This window comes from Polyodon spathula, chromosome 21 (genome assembly GCF_017654505.1).
Source record: "Polyodon spathula isolate WHYD16114869_AA chromosome 21, ASM1765450v1, whole genome shotgun sequence".
Classification (NCBI taxonomy): Eukaryota; Metazoa; Chordata; class Actinopteri; order Acipenseriformes; family Polyodontidae; genus Polyodon; species Polyodon spathula.
In genome coordinates, this window is record NC_054554.1 from 30,675,493 (window position 1) to 30,690,237 (window position 14,745).

Sequence of the window (14,745 nt, forward strand, 5' to 3'; positions counted from 1 at the left end):
GTCTGATGCTGCTTTGTTGTACAGAGCAATGCCTAAAAGCAGCTGTATAAATGCTGTCAAGATTATCCAATTAAACTCAATTATAAAACATATATACATGAAGCCACAGCTTCATGAAATACAGACTTCATATTTGTACAATTGCAATAATCCTGTAAAACTGTATATTGCCGCTTTAGCATTATTTCGTGTTTTGAAAAAGGAAGTTCTACAGCATTTAGGGTATAGCTCCAGTTACATCTATTTCTACGCTGTACATCAACAGAAATGTAACGGAGTAAAGGATATGTTACCAGTTTTGTGAACACTGATGTTCCTCGCATTCTCATTTGCCTTTTTAATTTTTATACATTTTCATTTCATTTCCAATGCTAGATTTGACCACTGTTAACCCAAGTTAACAAAGAGGAGTTCAAAGCACTTTATAAAACATGCAGAGTGTGCAGCAACTGCTGTGCAGTCCCTTCAGTTAAACTACAGCATACCATGTTTCAAGCACAGACCTCACAAAACAGAACAAGTCAAACAAAGCAAGATTTCCATCGAAAATTGAGCGAACTTCATTTGCTGCCAATAACCAACAGTGACAGTCGAATAAACTGACTGTTGTAAATGCAAAGAGAGGCAGGTAACAATCCCTCCAGCTAAAACATTTGAGCAGCTCCTACAATCTAGCATTACAGTAGAATAACAATAACATGCACATATGTCATCAGCATTGAGCAACATGCAGAGTGTTCTTTGAACAAGATTCAATAATAAAAACAGCTACATTGTCCTTTGTGTGTTCTGCACATTCTGTTGCTGGCTGAGACAGTACGATATCGGTAGCAGCAAATCCACAAGAATGTGTTACTTCTCTCAAAGCTCAGAATATATAAAACAAATACACACAATTCACCATACCTGCATCACCAAGAGTAAGCCTGCGCCAATAAATAACACACACAAATACCATGGAATAGTCGTTAGGAGAGGCGCCTAGTATCAGCACAGCACAGCCCCAGTGAAACCACGCACATGCAGAAGCTCTCACCCTATTAAACAATTACATCAAAGTGTGCTATTTTAACTGCTGCAATCACACATACAAAATGTGCATATAAAAGGGCATGACTAACTTGTTAATTGTTTTGCGGATAGAAAGCTCCAAGCTGACCCACCTTGTGCTACTCAGCTACCCAGCGCAGGTTACTCCTGATTTGAGACTCGAGCCGTTGTAAAATGGAGGTGTCTGAACAGGAAGAGCTAACGGATCTGGTGGCCCACGCTGTCTACCACCAATAATCTTGCAGCACTTTCAAAAGAGGCACAACGAGTACTTCGTATGAAGAGCTAGGTTTGATCTGTAACCGCCTGCACTGAACCACTCCAAGCACTAACTTTTCTTTCTCTTTTTAATTGAAAGTATTCATGGAAGGGCTTCTTTTTGCTTGGAGGCGATTTTCTAGTTCCTCTTAATAGAACTATCCATGTATTCCCAGCTTTCGTAAACTAAATGCACCTCAATTAGTTTTTAATGGCTTTCATTTGAAAGAACAGAAACCCAGAACGCCAGACATTTCTGTTTGTGCGGTCAAAGGGTTTTGTGGTTCATGTTTATATGACTAGGCTGTGCTGTCCACAATTATTTTTTGTGGGGGGCTTCTTAAAATCCTGACTGACTGAAAAGACTTTCCTGATTTTCAAACCCATGTATGAAACCCCACTGCAGTGCTTCTAATAGCAGGTACCCTTGCTTGTTCAAAACTAGACAGCAGGCAGGAAACAGCAAGCCTCACTATCTCCCTCGCGGTCAGGACTGGCTTCTGCTAAACTAAACGAATCTCCGACAGTCAGGTGACAAGCTGCTCCCCTTAATAAACCACAGTGAACATGCAGCATGTAGCAACAATAAGAAGTACAATCCAGTTTTAGTACTCCGTTTCAATAACATATTACTACAGTATGGTGTATACCTAATACCTATAGCAAGAAATCCATTGAAGAACACTTTAGCTAGGTCGTTTTCATTTGTATCCCAAGTATGCAGCAGCTCTTGGTTAACATGCACGTTATGTAGATCATTTCATAAATAAAAAGGATAAATACATTCCCTGAGGGCTTTTCAGATAGTGTGCCCATTAGCAATAGCAGGGGTACCAAAGGGTGAGCATCAAATACAAACACCAAGCGTCAAGTGTGTGGAGTGCACCGTGCCTTCACAGTGTAATCCTGCACTACCTCACCAAAGTTAACATTAGATAGTTCAAGATTAGGGTTACTCAGGGTCTGTCAATCCTTAGGATAGGATAGCACCAAATACCATTGAGGCTTGCCACCTTCTTTCAATGCAATTTTATTTTGCAGGCATATTTGAGAGAAATCCTTCTTGCTGAATATGTTATAGGACAGCTACAATACTGCACCATTTCTGATGTTAGTTTTACTCTGCAAGCCACGGTTTTTAGGTATCAGTTAAACGTGTGGAGGAGAATGTTAAGTAAACAGCAAGTTAAATAACTTCATTTAGTCTGACAAACAGCTCTGCTTTACCTGCCCTGCATGTTTATAGTAAAGCTTTCCAGAAATCACTGTGTGTAAATGTGGCATTATCTGGCAATACATCAGTCATTCCTACACTGTACTCAACATGACAGACACAGTGTGGCACGTGGCTCCTCATGCAATAGCGCGGAGCCAATGAATGTGTCATGCGATCAACTGGGAAATATAAAGATGCAGTGCAAATACAAGGCTATGAAACCACTATAAACAAAGATTCATCCTCCATTCAAATAAGAACGACGGCAGCTTCCAAACTAAGTGGAGAATCTGTGCCGGTCATTAACGAATGGCTAACGTTCAACAATCTAAAACACTGCTGCCAATGCAATCAGAGCTTGTGACTAATAGGGGACGGCAAAGGCTGCAGTGCGATCTGTTAATACACACAATAAGCAAAGCCCTCAATGCAAGTAGTGACAGGGCTACAAGAGAAAGAGAAAGGCAATATTGGGTTGCAGCGCAACATTTCTGTGCAAATATCTATTTGTGGATGTTTCTGCTCATGCGCTTGTACTGAAACCAAATCTACTTTGCAATCCAAAGCAGAGGAGTTGGGCTTGTTATGCTGTTGGATAAGTCCACCTACAAACAATTCACTTTGCTTCAATCAATCTATTCATTACAGAGTGCGCAAACATGGTTAACAGAAACAAGTCTATGAAAGAGACCATGCAAGTCCTTTTCATTTTACACCAGGCTATCCTTTACTGTTGTGATTCAAATCCACAAAGATACCAAAGCACAGCAAGCTAAGGGTCTGTCCAGGGCTCTAAAAGAACAGCAAGCGAAGAGACCGTCCGGGGGTCTGAAAGCACAGCAAGCCAAGAGACGGTCCAGGGCTCTGAAAGCACAGCAAGCCAAGAGACGGTCCAGGGCTCTGAAAGCACAGCAAGCCAAGAGACGGTCCAGGGCTCTGAAAGCACAGCAAGCCAAGAGACGGTCCAGGGCTCTGAAAGCACAGCAAGCCAAGAGACGGTCCGGGGATCTGAAAGCACAGCAAGCCAAGAGACGGTCCGGGGCTCTGAAAGCACAGCAAGCCAAGAGACGGTCCAGGGCTCTGAAAGCACAGCAAGCCAAGAGACGGTCCAGGGCTCTGAAAGCACAGCAAGCCAAGAGACGGTCCAGGGTTCTGAAAGCACAGCAAGCCAAGAGACGGTCCAGGGCTCTGAAAGCACAGCAAGCCAAGAGACTGTCCGGGGATCTGAAAGCACAGCAAGCCAAGAGACGGTCCGGGGCTCTGAAAGCACAGCAAGCCAAGAGACGGTCCGGGGCTCTGAAAGCACAGCAAGCCAAGAGACGGTCCGGGGTTCTGAAAGCACAGCAAGCCAAGAGACTGTCCGGGGATCTGAAAGCACAGCAAGCCAAGAGACGGTCCAGGGCTCTGAAAGCACAGCAAGCCAAGAGACTGTCTGGGGATCTGAAAGCACAGCAAGCTAATAGAGAGACAGGGCCCCTAAATGAACTATAGACCATTTTGTACTAATTTTTTGGTGTTTAGTTGTGCTGAAGTAAGTTTAGTAAACACTGATATGAAACACTGCATGTTTGCAGTGATTTATTCCCAGTGGAGTTTGGAGATGCAACAGGAAAGGAAGAGCCAGTGGTCTGAGGCGTGGTCATGATACAGAAAAAGAAGCTAAACCCAGCTTCCCTGTCTCTGAAATGTAGTTCAGCAGAGGGGCTTTAAATTCCACATCTAAACATCAATTTTCATATATATTCTGCTACTGCGCTGAAGTGAAGCATTACAAATGGAAAGAAGCACTTCAAGCAGTAGTGTATATGGTTCAGCAGCCACTGTGCCCTCAATAATACTCCTACATACAGCAATGGCTTTGCTCCACCTTGAGCAATCTGTCACTATTAGGTAGACAGACTCTGCTGAACTCAGACTTACTGAACTATGTGACCTTGCCTGTCAGAATGGTCACTAGCCCTATGGACTGCCTCCTCACTGTAGCTAGCTAGTCAGAGACAGACAAATCCAGAGTGAATCTTATACAATGAGTGAAAATGGGCTGGAGAAGGGAACCAGCCCAGCAAAGTGGTACTATAATACAATTAATACATGCAGTCCATTATGCTGTGCCTCCCCAAGCTGCAATGTAGTATGTAAGGCACAGCTTGCAGGTGCATTACAGTTCCAAGCCACAAATGAGCAGAAGACTGAATTAGAGAATCAGTTCAGAATGAAGCCATCAGTCTGTTGCACTTTCTATTGTCTCTTTGCAATCTACCCAAACAGTTCAGTCAGACACTGAAATACTGAACTTTTAGAGTACTTACACATTCTCACCAAACAGAGAAGGGTGTGCAGGTCTTGCCGTGTGCAACTACTGCTGTGCATTATCACATAACAATATAGTGTGCAACATGTTTTTAAATATACATGAAGGCACATAGAACAGACAGTTATATTCATGCAAAATGAAAATCATACTAACGTGTGTCTGGGCCTTTCCTGTAGAGAGATATAACACATTGAGGTTAATTGATGGATAATTGTGGGTGTAAACTCAATGTTTTCTCTATTAAGTTATTTGATAAGATGTGGCGAGAAACACATTAACCTGTTGCATTTAGAGTATAAACAGAGAAGCTCTATTATGTGGAGCAGCAGCAATTAAATATTGAGCTGGCTTTACTGTTCATGCAGAAAAGGATCTGAAACCTTAATGCAAGAACGCATATGAATACAGAAGTGATCTGAAACCTTAATGTAAGAACGCATATGAATACAGAAGTGATCTGAAACCTTAATGTAAGAACGCATATGAATACATATGTAATGTAAGAACGCATATGAATACAAGTGATCTGAAACCTTAATGTAAGAACGCATATGAATACAGAAATGATCTGAAACCTTAATATAAGAACGCATGGGAATACAGAAGCGATCTTAAATCTTAACATAAGAACGCATATAGCAGTGTGCTGCAACAGGGGTAACACAGAGAAACCTCACTCTGCAACACAGACCCCAGGCGTTACCACTTTGAGCAAAAATCACGTAAAAGTCTACGAACAAGATATCTAGCAAATTGACGCTTAATCGCAAATACAATCTACTCTGAACAAAACACTGGCACGGGAAATGATAATCCTTTTGGATTAAGGGCAAAGAGAAAAGATGTAATCACTGCATTATTATGAAATAGAGAACGAAGTATTCCTATTCTACTGAATACAATTAATCAAAAGACAGTGAGCTGTGAAACACATGCTAATTGCCCATCTGCATTGCTGCAGTAACAAAACAATGGAATTCGAGACTTCAAGCTGCTATTCCTGCAGTTCACACGGAGCATTTAGGAAGCGACTGTAAAGAGAAAATTAAATTCTGACAAGAAGACTGCTGAATGAAGCCAGCAGGAATCGAGTTTCAACTAGATTAGAAATAACAATCATGTCCTGCTTGTCTCCCTCTGCTGCACACCTGATAATCCTTTACTTGCAACAAACAAACACATCCACTCCGACATGAAGCTGTACAGCAACGTTCCTGGCAAACAACTGTGCGGAAACAGAATGCTGTGTAACAAAAGGATTTATATTGGAGACTCACTCACCCAGCTCTGCTATCTCTAAATCCTCCCTGTGCGCTCGAGAGAGAGACCCACACATAACGCGGACAGACTCCTCCCACCAGCTAGGCATGTGAGAGATACTGGAGCTATATACACCACACCCCTGATTCGCTGATCAATGGGGCTTTGTGCTGCATGCTGTAACAAGGACACAGAATCACTGAGGCAAGCATCGGAACTTCAGAGTACAATTGTTAGATTGTTTTTATTCTTGCTGCCACACCTTTACGTTTGTGTTCTGATGCTGAGCAGCATGGCTGCATATAGCTCAGCCATGTGCATATCTGCTATTAGCTGCTGAGTTGCTGCTACTATTTCACATATTAAGTTACTATCATGTATTATGCACTTTCCACTGTATTTAATGTATTATGTATTGTCTTTTGTTCTTGTTTTTTTTTTTTTTAACTGTATATCATGTATTATGCATTTGTCTGTATTTAGTGTATAATGGATTTTCTTGTTGTTACTGCATCTTGTAAAGCTCTTTGTGATGGTGTTCCACTATGAAAGGCGTTATATAAAATAAAGATTGATTGATTGATTCTCAAGTGTAGCTCAAGTTACATTGTAGAATAACCAAAGCTTACCAAGCTATTTTTTACTTTTTCAGTTGAATCAGTTGCTGCCACCAGTACCAACCCATCGGACTCTCTTCTGAATCACTATTCTACAGTCAGTGCACATTAATGGAGCAGAGAGAGATGTGCACAGATAGCTCATCTTTGCTCAGCTCCACGTTGACAGCCTCTCACAAATCACAGTCCTGTAACTGTACTTCAGTAGTGATGGTTCCCAAGCTCCCAATACTGACAACGGTTCTGTTCTGTTCCGGTTCTAATTTATGTAATACTCCTAGCTGTCGAAATAGTCAGCCGTTACCTAATGTTGCAAAGAACTAAGTGTCTTCCCATGTGTATAGATTTACAAACACGGCGCTCCATGTAAAACTCTATAAATTGACTTGAATTTGTCAGATGAGCATTTTTAGATGAGTGGCGGGTCATTAGCTGGGGGATTTGTTGTACACAACTAGGGAGTGTATTTTTACTACAGCTAGATCACATTCTGGAGAAGAATGAACCCGATTTGCAGCTCTTGCAGTCGTTCCTATGAGGTGTTTACCCTGTCAGCAGTGTAAATACAGAACAATCCTTCTCATCTTTTAATGTATATCTTGTACTACCAACACCACAGCTCTATGTAAATAGACATTAACGAAAAGCATGTTGTAAAATTCCTAATTTACAAACAGAATATTTATTTAAAAAAATTAAATTTCAGTGTTCAGATTCTTATTGTTTTTTGACATTGGAAAAGGTAAGCATATTCCTGTTACGGTTGTTTTTTAAAAGGTACTGTTAAAAATAATCTGTTAACTTTTGACTAGAAGAGTGTGTTAAAAGAAAACATGTTAAATACATTCAATATATGTGTACTATATAACATCAGATTTAATTCAAATCCTGAAGTTTTTCTCTATGTTCTCCTTTTATGGGTCTCCTGTGACAGCTGCTGGCAGATTCTGCAGTGCTTTGAAAAGCAATGCAAGTCCAGATTTTATTTACTGATGTAGATACAAAAGACAGCCCTGTTCTTAGCTGGTCACACACACTATAGTACACAGCCACACAGACCACACAGCCCTGTTTACTGTCTGGGAGCATGTGGCAGGAGATCACATGGCTATGTTTCAATATACAGAATCCCTTCTCTTTCTCCTGTATCTGTTCACTCCCAGCAATGAAGCGCTCAAGTAGTTAGAGCTCAGAGGCTGGGCATCTCCTTTCATCCTTCCACAGCCCAGGTGAGTTTTTACTTTGATTTTATATGGTAAGAGAGGTGTAATACATTAAAATAATGTCTATTGTGAGGAAACAGAACTCACTTTCAAGATCACACAAGTCTTGAGACCACACAGTTCAGCAGTGAATGAAGAATGTGTTTTCACTGACACCTGAGCAAGGTACTGTATGGACTTGTAGCTGAGCTCCTCAGAAACATGTGGTATTTAATAAACACACCTAAACTTGTGTGTTTCATTTGCTTGCAGTTCTATTTGTAAAGACAGTTTTCAGTTTTATCCCCTAAGGCAGAAAGTTTGTCTGCCCCCTGTGACCACACACTGCAATGACAGTTTTGTTTCTTTGTGTTTTAACTTAGAACACAGTGCCACCAGTTAGACAAGTTCCCCATTGTCATATATATCAAAGGGCATGTCATAGCAGAATGTAAGTGAGAGATAATGAACTGCAGTTTGGTAAGAGATGAGTGCTCTCCATAGAGACACGTGTAAGTGATAATGAACTGAAGTTTTGTAAGAGATGAGTGCTCTTCATAGAGACAAGTGTAAATGATAATGAACTGCAATTTTGTAAGAGAGGAGTGCTCTCCATTGGGTCACATGTAAGTGATAATGAACTGCAGTTTGATAAGAGAGGAGTGCTCTCCATTGAGTCACATGTAAGTGATAATGAACTGTCATTGTGTAAACTCTGCTTGATGTTGCCAGAAACCAAACAGTTTTCAGACATGACAAAACAAATGAAACACTCACGATTACAATACAGGTCTCCTTCTGGTTTAGCGTTAACCAAAACAAAGGAACAGAACATCTTGCTACATCCCCTTATATACTGTCAATCATGACCCCTTGGTAAACGATTGCAACTGCTCCTCCAATCCGTGGCTGCCACATTGTTTCCCTTCCCGGTCGATGATTTATTGTACCGTAGCTCCACCCCTTTTCTAGATGGCAGACTTCCACCTAACCCTGGGAATGAATTGTCTGGCCATCCAGTCCAGGGTACTCTGTTCCCTTTACACAGCACCCTCACAGGTCGGGAGGGAGATTTATCACCAAGAATCATTCTGTCTCTGTCACAGTGTTTCATTTAAACCAACCTTCACACACACACTTGCATGAGTACATATTATATACATTTGATATTATCTTGCACACATATCTTGTGGATGTGCTAGAGCCAAGAACTAGGTTGTGGAAGATCATGGATCAAATCCCAATTAAGCCCATTGTCTCACACTGTAACCTAAAGGGATTTTATCAAATACAATGGTTCCCTAAATCCTTTCCATAAGTTATGAAGATTTCAGATGCACAGTTTTCATAGACAAACATGTGTTTTCATTTTTAAAGATCCTATCTGGTACCACGCCATGTTTTCAAATAATTGTTACTGTTTCACCTCAGCATGTCTCTGGCTACAAACCATACAAGTCATCAGGGGAAACAAGGTGTTGAAGAACAATGTCATTCTCCAGGTGAAGTAACATTAGCTATACTGCTTAAAGCTGCACTACCTGTAAAACACAGCTTATTTTTTTCTTACTGTGGTGACGGTACCTAATATATCTGAAAATGAAAGTATACTGTAGGTGAAATATTTCATTATCTATGGCCACAATAAAAGTCTGCTCATAATTTCTGGTCTGTTCAATGCCCTGTAGAACAATTATACTGTTAAACTGTTAGGTCAGCCACATTTCATTTACTGCGGTAAAATGTGATATGTTGTTTCATGCATCAGTTTGAGATTTGATCATTCTGAGAAGATCTTTTCACAGCTGGGTGCCAATCACTGTGTTAAATCGTTTCACAGCAGAGTCAGAAATAATACTCATCACATTCATGCCCATCTTGATGACTAACGACCACTCTGCCCTGGGAAAGCAGGCCAGCTCAGTCTGACCTCATCTCCTAATTCTTCCACAGCTTGGCACTAAGATACTCAAAACACTCTGGGTATCCAGTCAGGCTGGTACTAAACTAATGGTATGTGGCTGGTCCCTATGCTACGATTCTTCAAATCATTTCCTCAGCATCCTTATTCACCATGTATGCCATTCTAGTTATCTTGCATGTGTAGAATTCAGCCTCATGCAGCTTGATACATTGACAGGAGTGGTATAGGGAGCAAAGGCAGTTGTCCTGCATGCAATCAGAATGCTTGTCTTCTGCTATACTTTTTGAACAGCCCTTGTACTAAAACGAGGCCTGGTAGTCTTAGTCTAGTCCCTTGTAAAGTGCTATCAGGGTGGTTCATGGTCTCTCTGCTGTGCTGTAATGTTAGGAGGCAGTCTGTGAGTAGCTTTTGTACTGGCATGGCCATGCCCTGTCTCCTCAATGGAAACCCACATTCTTCAATTTGGAGTTCAGTCATCTGTCACCTTTTAATCTGCACCAACACCACCACCAGTTTAAAAACAAAACAAAATATTACAAGTGTTTCCATGGAAAGAAAAAACAACAACCTCTTTGCAACAGCACTGCTGTATATGAGAGCAGGAAATGGTGTAATCACTTCCACTTGTCATCAGAGAAAATGGTAAAAGCTGTGAGGGATCTGCAGACACAGAGGGGAAGGAAGAGAGGGGTGTGTGTGTGTGTGTGTGTGTGTGTGTGTGTATGAGGCCATTTCCTGTTTGAATTGCATCAGCACCACCCCATCATACAAATATCCAAACTACGACTTGTTAAATTAGAAGGATTGGGACAGGGTTAATGATAGGGACAAGGTTAAGGTAGGTTTACGGATTGGGACAGGTTTAGGGATGACAAGATGTAAGCCGTTGTAACCTCACACTGTTTCTTCTTATGCTTATTGCTTTCTTTACCATGTTGCCACATTAGCTCATGCTTGGCTCTCTAATGTATTAATTTTTGAAGTTTAAACAAATCCATTTGGCTCTCTTCTTTCTTTCCCTCTCAAGCTGTGATCAGTGAAATTCACAATCAGTAATCTAACCCAAATGTGTCCAATGCTGTTTTAAACATTTTGCAAATGTTTCCCTAAGGACCACATATTTCTCCTCTGTCTCATACCTTTTTTTTTTAACTCTGGAAGATCTGACCTATTGTGCATCTATATAAATTGCAGTCTTCATAGCAGTTTACTGTATATTTTCAGTATGTAATTCCCAGATAAACTGTGGTAGATGTAGTTCTGTTTCTTGGAGTTTAAGCTTGATAGCAATACTACAGCTTTGAAGGAAATGAACCCACAGATATATATATATATATATATATATATATATATATATATATATATATATATATATATATATATATATATATATATATATATATATATATATATATATTATGCAGAGATTATAATGTTGGAGGGAAGTTGTTTCTGCTCTCTTTAAATGGAAGAAAAGTTATCTGCAGACCTCAGTGGCCAATAGAGACATCAGAAGGGATTTCAGTTTGACAAGGAGTTGATATATTAATAATTTCTGCAATTGTGAGCCAAAGGAGTCCTACTAAAACCAGGACTGGCTTGTTGTTTAATGAGGTTTCCAGAAAATGATGGAACAGCTGGTCAGTGTTCAGCCTCAGCGTCACAGCTTGATCTTGCACTCCATTGTTTATTAATACATTTATAAATGACTATTGCCCAGCTGTAGCTTTTAATACAAATAACATTATGTTCTATTAGAATAAAGCGCTAAACCAGGGCTAGAAGATCAGGATCAGTCTCTCTGAACTAGGGCTGCTCTGGAAAGGGGTTTGATTAGTGGAGGGATGGGAGGGAAACCACCATTAAAATCCAGTTTTAATCAAACTGGGGATACAGGCAAGCATTCTTCCTACTGCAGAGCCAAAACAACCATTGAAGGTTACAACTGATTTAAACATGTAGCAGACAGCCTCCAAAACTCCAGGATTTCAGATTACTGTAAATGATTGTCATCAGGGAGCTTGGTTCTGTGACTTAACATCAAATAAAGTCTGCCACAGAGTCATTTCTTTCTACAGCGAGTATTTTACTGCTTTATTACTCCAGCCTTTTTCAGAATGGCCCCGACAGCATTACCTAACTCTCCAGCTATTGTGGGTTGCGTGCAAAAGGCAAGCAGCCTATTCCTTACTGCATGTTGATAATTCATAGCAATGCTGTTGTTGATGAAGACCTTGCTAAAGAAAAGGCAGACCAAGTGTCTGCAAACTTCAGAGGATAAATCCTAACTCTCTTCATTATCAGGACAATTCAACCAAACATCTCAGAGCAGAATACTCTAAGGGCCAGTCTAGTTGTCTGCTGCCAGTGCTCAAAGACATATATTGGTGGTTTTAAAGAGGTAGCGAGTAGCTCACAAAAAATAATCAATGCATACATAGTAAAAGACCACCTAACAAGATACTGGCAAATACAAAAACATACTGACAGTTTCTGTTCCCAAAACATGCATTCATCTCCGAACCAGAATGCACGTGCCACTTGTAGAAATTATCCCCACTACCCATGAAATGGATGCCAATATTCTGCACACAATCACATTCAAATAGTATCGAGTTTGAAACGATGGAGAGGCAGCAGAAAAGCCAGTACGTACCGTCTCGACTCTTGATTAAGATCTCTGTATCTGCAGGCTGTGGCTGGCTCTGCTGCACACTGATGGCAGCAGGTAGGATGTTTGGTGCTGCCCTTGCTGGAGCAGGGAGCTCTGCAGGTTTTGTGACCTGTACCTCAACACGTTTTGAAGGGACCTCAGTTTGTGAGGCTGCTGTAAACTCTGTCTTCCTGGGATGCGGGTCAGGGATCCTGGAGAAGGGAGGCTCTGTGCGTCTCAGGGGGGATTCCTGCGGCTTGCCGATGGATATCTCTGCCCGTTTCTGAATTAGCTCCGGGGGCTTGTGACCCTGGGCCTCTGGCCTTCTAAGCCCGAATCTTGATACACCTGGGCTGGTTTTCTCCACTTGCTTGGAGGAGATGTCAATGGAGATCTCAGTGCGCCGGGAAGCTGCTTCAGGGAGCCGGGGGCCTATCAGCTCCACTCTCCTCAGGCTCGTCTTGGGGGATCGCTGGGTTGAGAGCTCCGAGGAGTGTTTGGTTCCCAGGTCCTGGAATCTCTGTGCAGAGCTGGACACTGCAGACCTCAGGGGAGGGTTTGCTGTTCTTCTGGAATGAAGGGAGGGATGCGTTGGGGTGTCTACCTCCTCTACTTCAAAAGATCTTTTTAAAGCTGAAATAAAACACACACAAAATGGTTTTTAGAAAAACATATTAATCACCATCACTCCCAAAAATTACAAAGTAAAGCCCAAGAAAGGTGCTGCTCTAGAAAATTTTAAGATGGGAAGTCTGTGCCACACATTGATTAAGTGACCCTTCCCAAAGCTGATCATGATTCTGTAGTCTGCATCCCGTTGCATGGTTCCCTTCAAAAACATTTAGAAGAGGTCTGTTTGAAATTAAGTTATCACCCCACATCTCGCTGAGAAACTGGTTGTAATAAATTAGTTGAACCCCACCAAAGGGATCCTGCCTTTTGTAGTAAAAGAAATGAGTGAATTATAAGCAACACTAACTTTGTGCTGGTTTTCTTTGACTGGATTCACTGGCAGGACTAGAAAAGTGCTAGGCAGACTCATGCTTTGAGTGCTGGAGCGGAGATGCACTTGGATGGGAATCAACCTAAATGATACCCACATGACACTGAATTGATTTCTGTCAGGTCCATAAACACTGTGCCAGGATTTTAATCCAGCCCCACTAATCTAGCCCATCCCTTTGTGTCTGCACAAACCCTCAGGGTTCCGAAAGGTTTCTATTGCTTTAATACAAGAGCAGTCACATGCTCTTTCTGTGCACCAACACTAAGAGTTTGTACTGTGCTGGGGTCATTTAATCTAAATAGGTTAATATCAGCATATTCAATCAATTTAAATCATACCACAGTACATCACATAACTAGGAGTCTACTTAAATGTGGAACTCGATTAGAAACAGCCCCAAAACTCGTTTACCTAAGGGCATTTGGCATATTTTAATAAAGGCAATGTATGCAGCACATTCTGTATGCAGCATGTTCATTGTCGTGTTATTTGTCCCATCCAATAATTAGTTTCATTAGTAACGAATCAAAACAAAGAAAAGTGGCTATTCGGGTCTAAAATTCCAACTGCAAAAAAGAAAGCAGCAGGTTGAAGCGAGGTGGCTTATGTTAAATCAACATTTTAGTGCTGATTTAACTTGCAGACAGGAATACTTTTTGTCTGGGCTGACTTTCCAGTTTGGTTTCTGAAAGCTGTTTATTTTACGTTCAGTTCAATAGTCTGCAGTAGCCTTTTATTTAATGTGTGATCAATCGTATTTTCTCCAAAGTCACAATAAGATATGCAAAACAATTACCTCAATCTGCATGTACATTTTCATTGGGAAATATCTTGAAACAATCATTACCCGAAATATACTTTGCTTTTTGTCATCCATTTCTACTATTTTACCTCCAATGCTGAAAACTATTTCAGCAACCTAAATGAAAACAATGCAGCATCAGCTTTGTCCCGCCCCCTACTGCACAGTACAGGTCACAGAAAAACAGTAAAGACGCGCTGATAGGCTGATTAAAACATAGGAAACAACATTGAATAGGAAACAAGAACATGAACTGCTTTGGATATATATATATATATATATATATATATATATATATATATATATATATATATATATATATATATATATATATATATGTTTTTTTTTTTTTTGTTTAAGTGCAATGCACACAGGACAGCGAAGGAATAAAAAAGGGATATCTACAGAAGGAAGATACATAGTTTGTGTCTCTTGCATTGTGC

The 14,745-nt window shown here is 40.8% G+C and overlaps 1 protein-coding gene across 8 annotated transcripts in view; it reads right to left on the reverse strand.

The window, feature by feature from the left end:
* LOC121296732 (septin-9-like) overlaps positions 1 to 14,745 on the reverse strand; it is a 41,476-nt gene that overhangs the window by 10,421 nt on the left and 16,310 nt on the right. For 6 of the 8 annotated variants that reach the window (XM_041222516.1, XM_041222512.1, XM_041222511.1 and 3 more), the window contains one exon: positions 12,498 to 13,127. In XM_041222516.1, the coding sequence (XP_041078450.1) occupies positions 12,498 to 13,127 (630 nt within the window). Of the gene's footprint in view, positions 1 to 1,163; positions 1,247 to 6,119; positions 6,140 to 12,497; positions 13,128 to 14,745 lie in introns of those variants that run through there. The other 2 variants (XM_041222518.1, XM_041222519.1) reach the window with 2 other exon arrangements.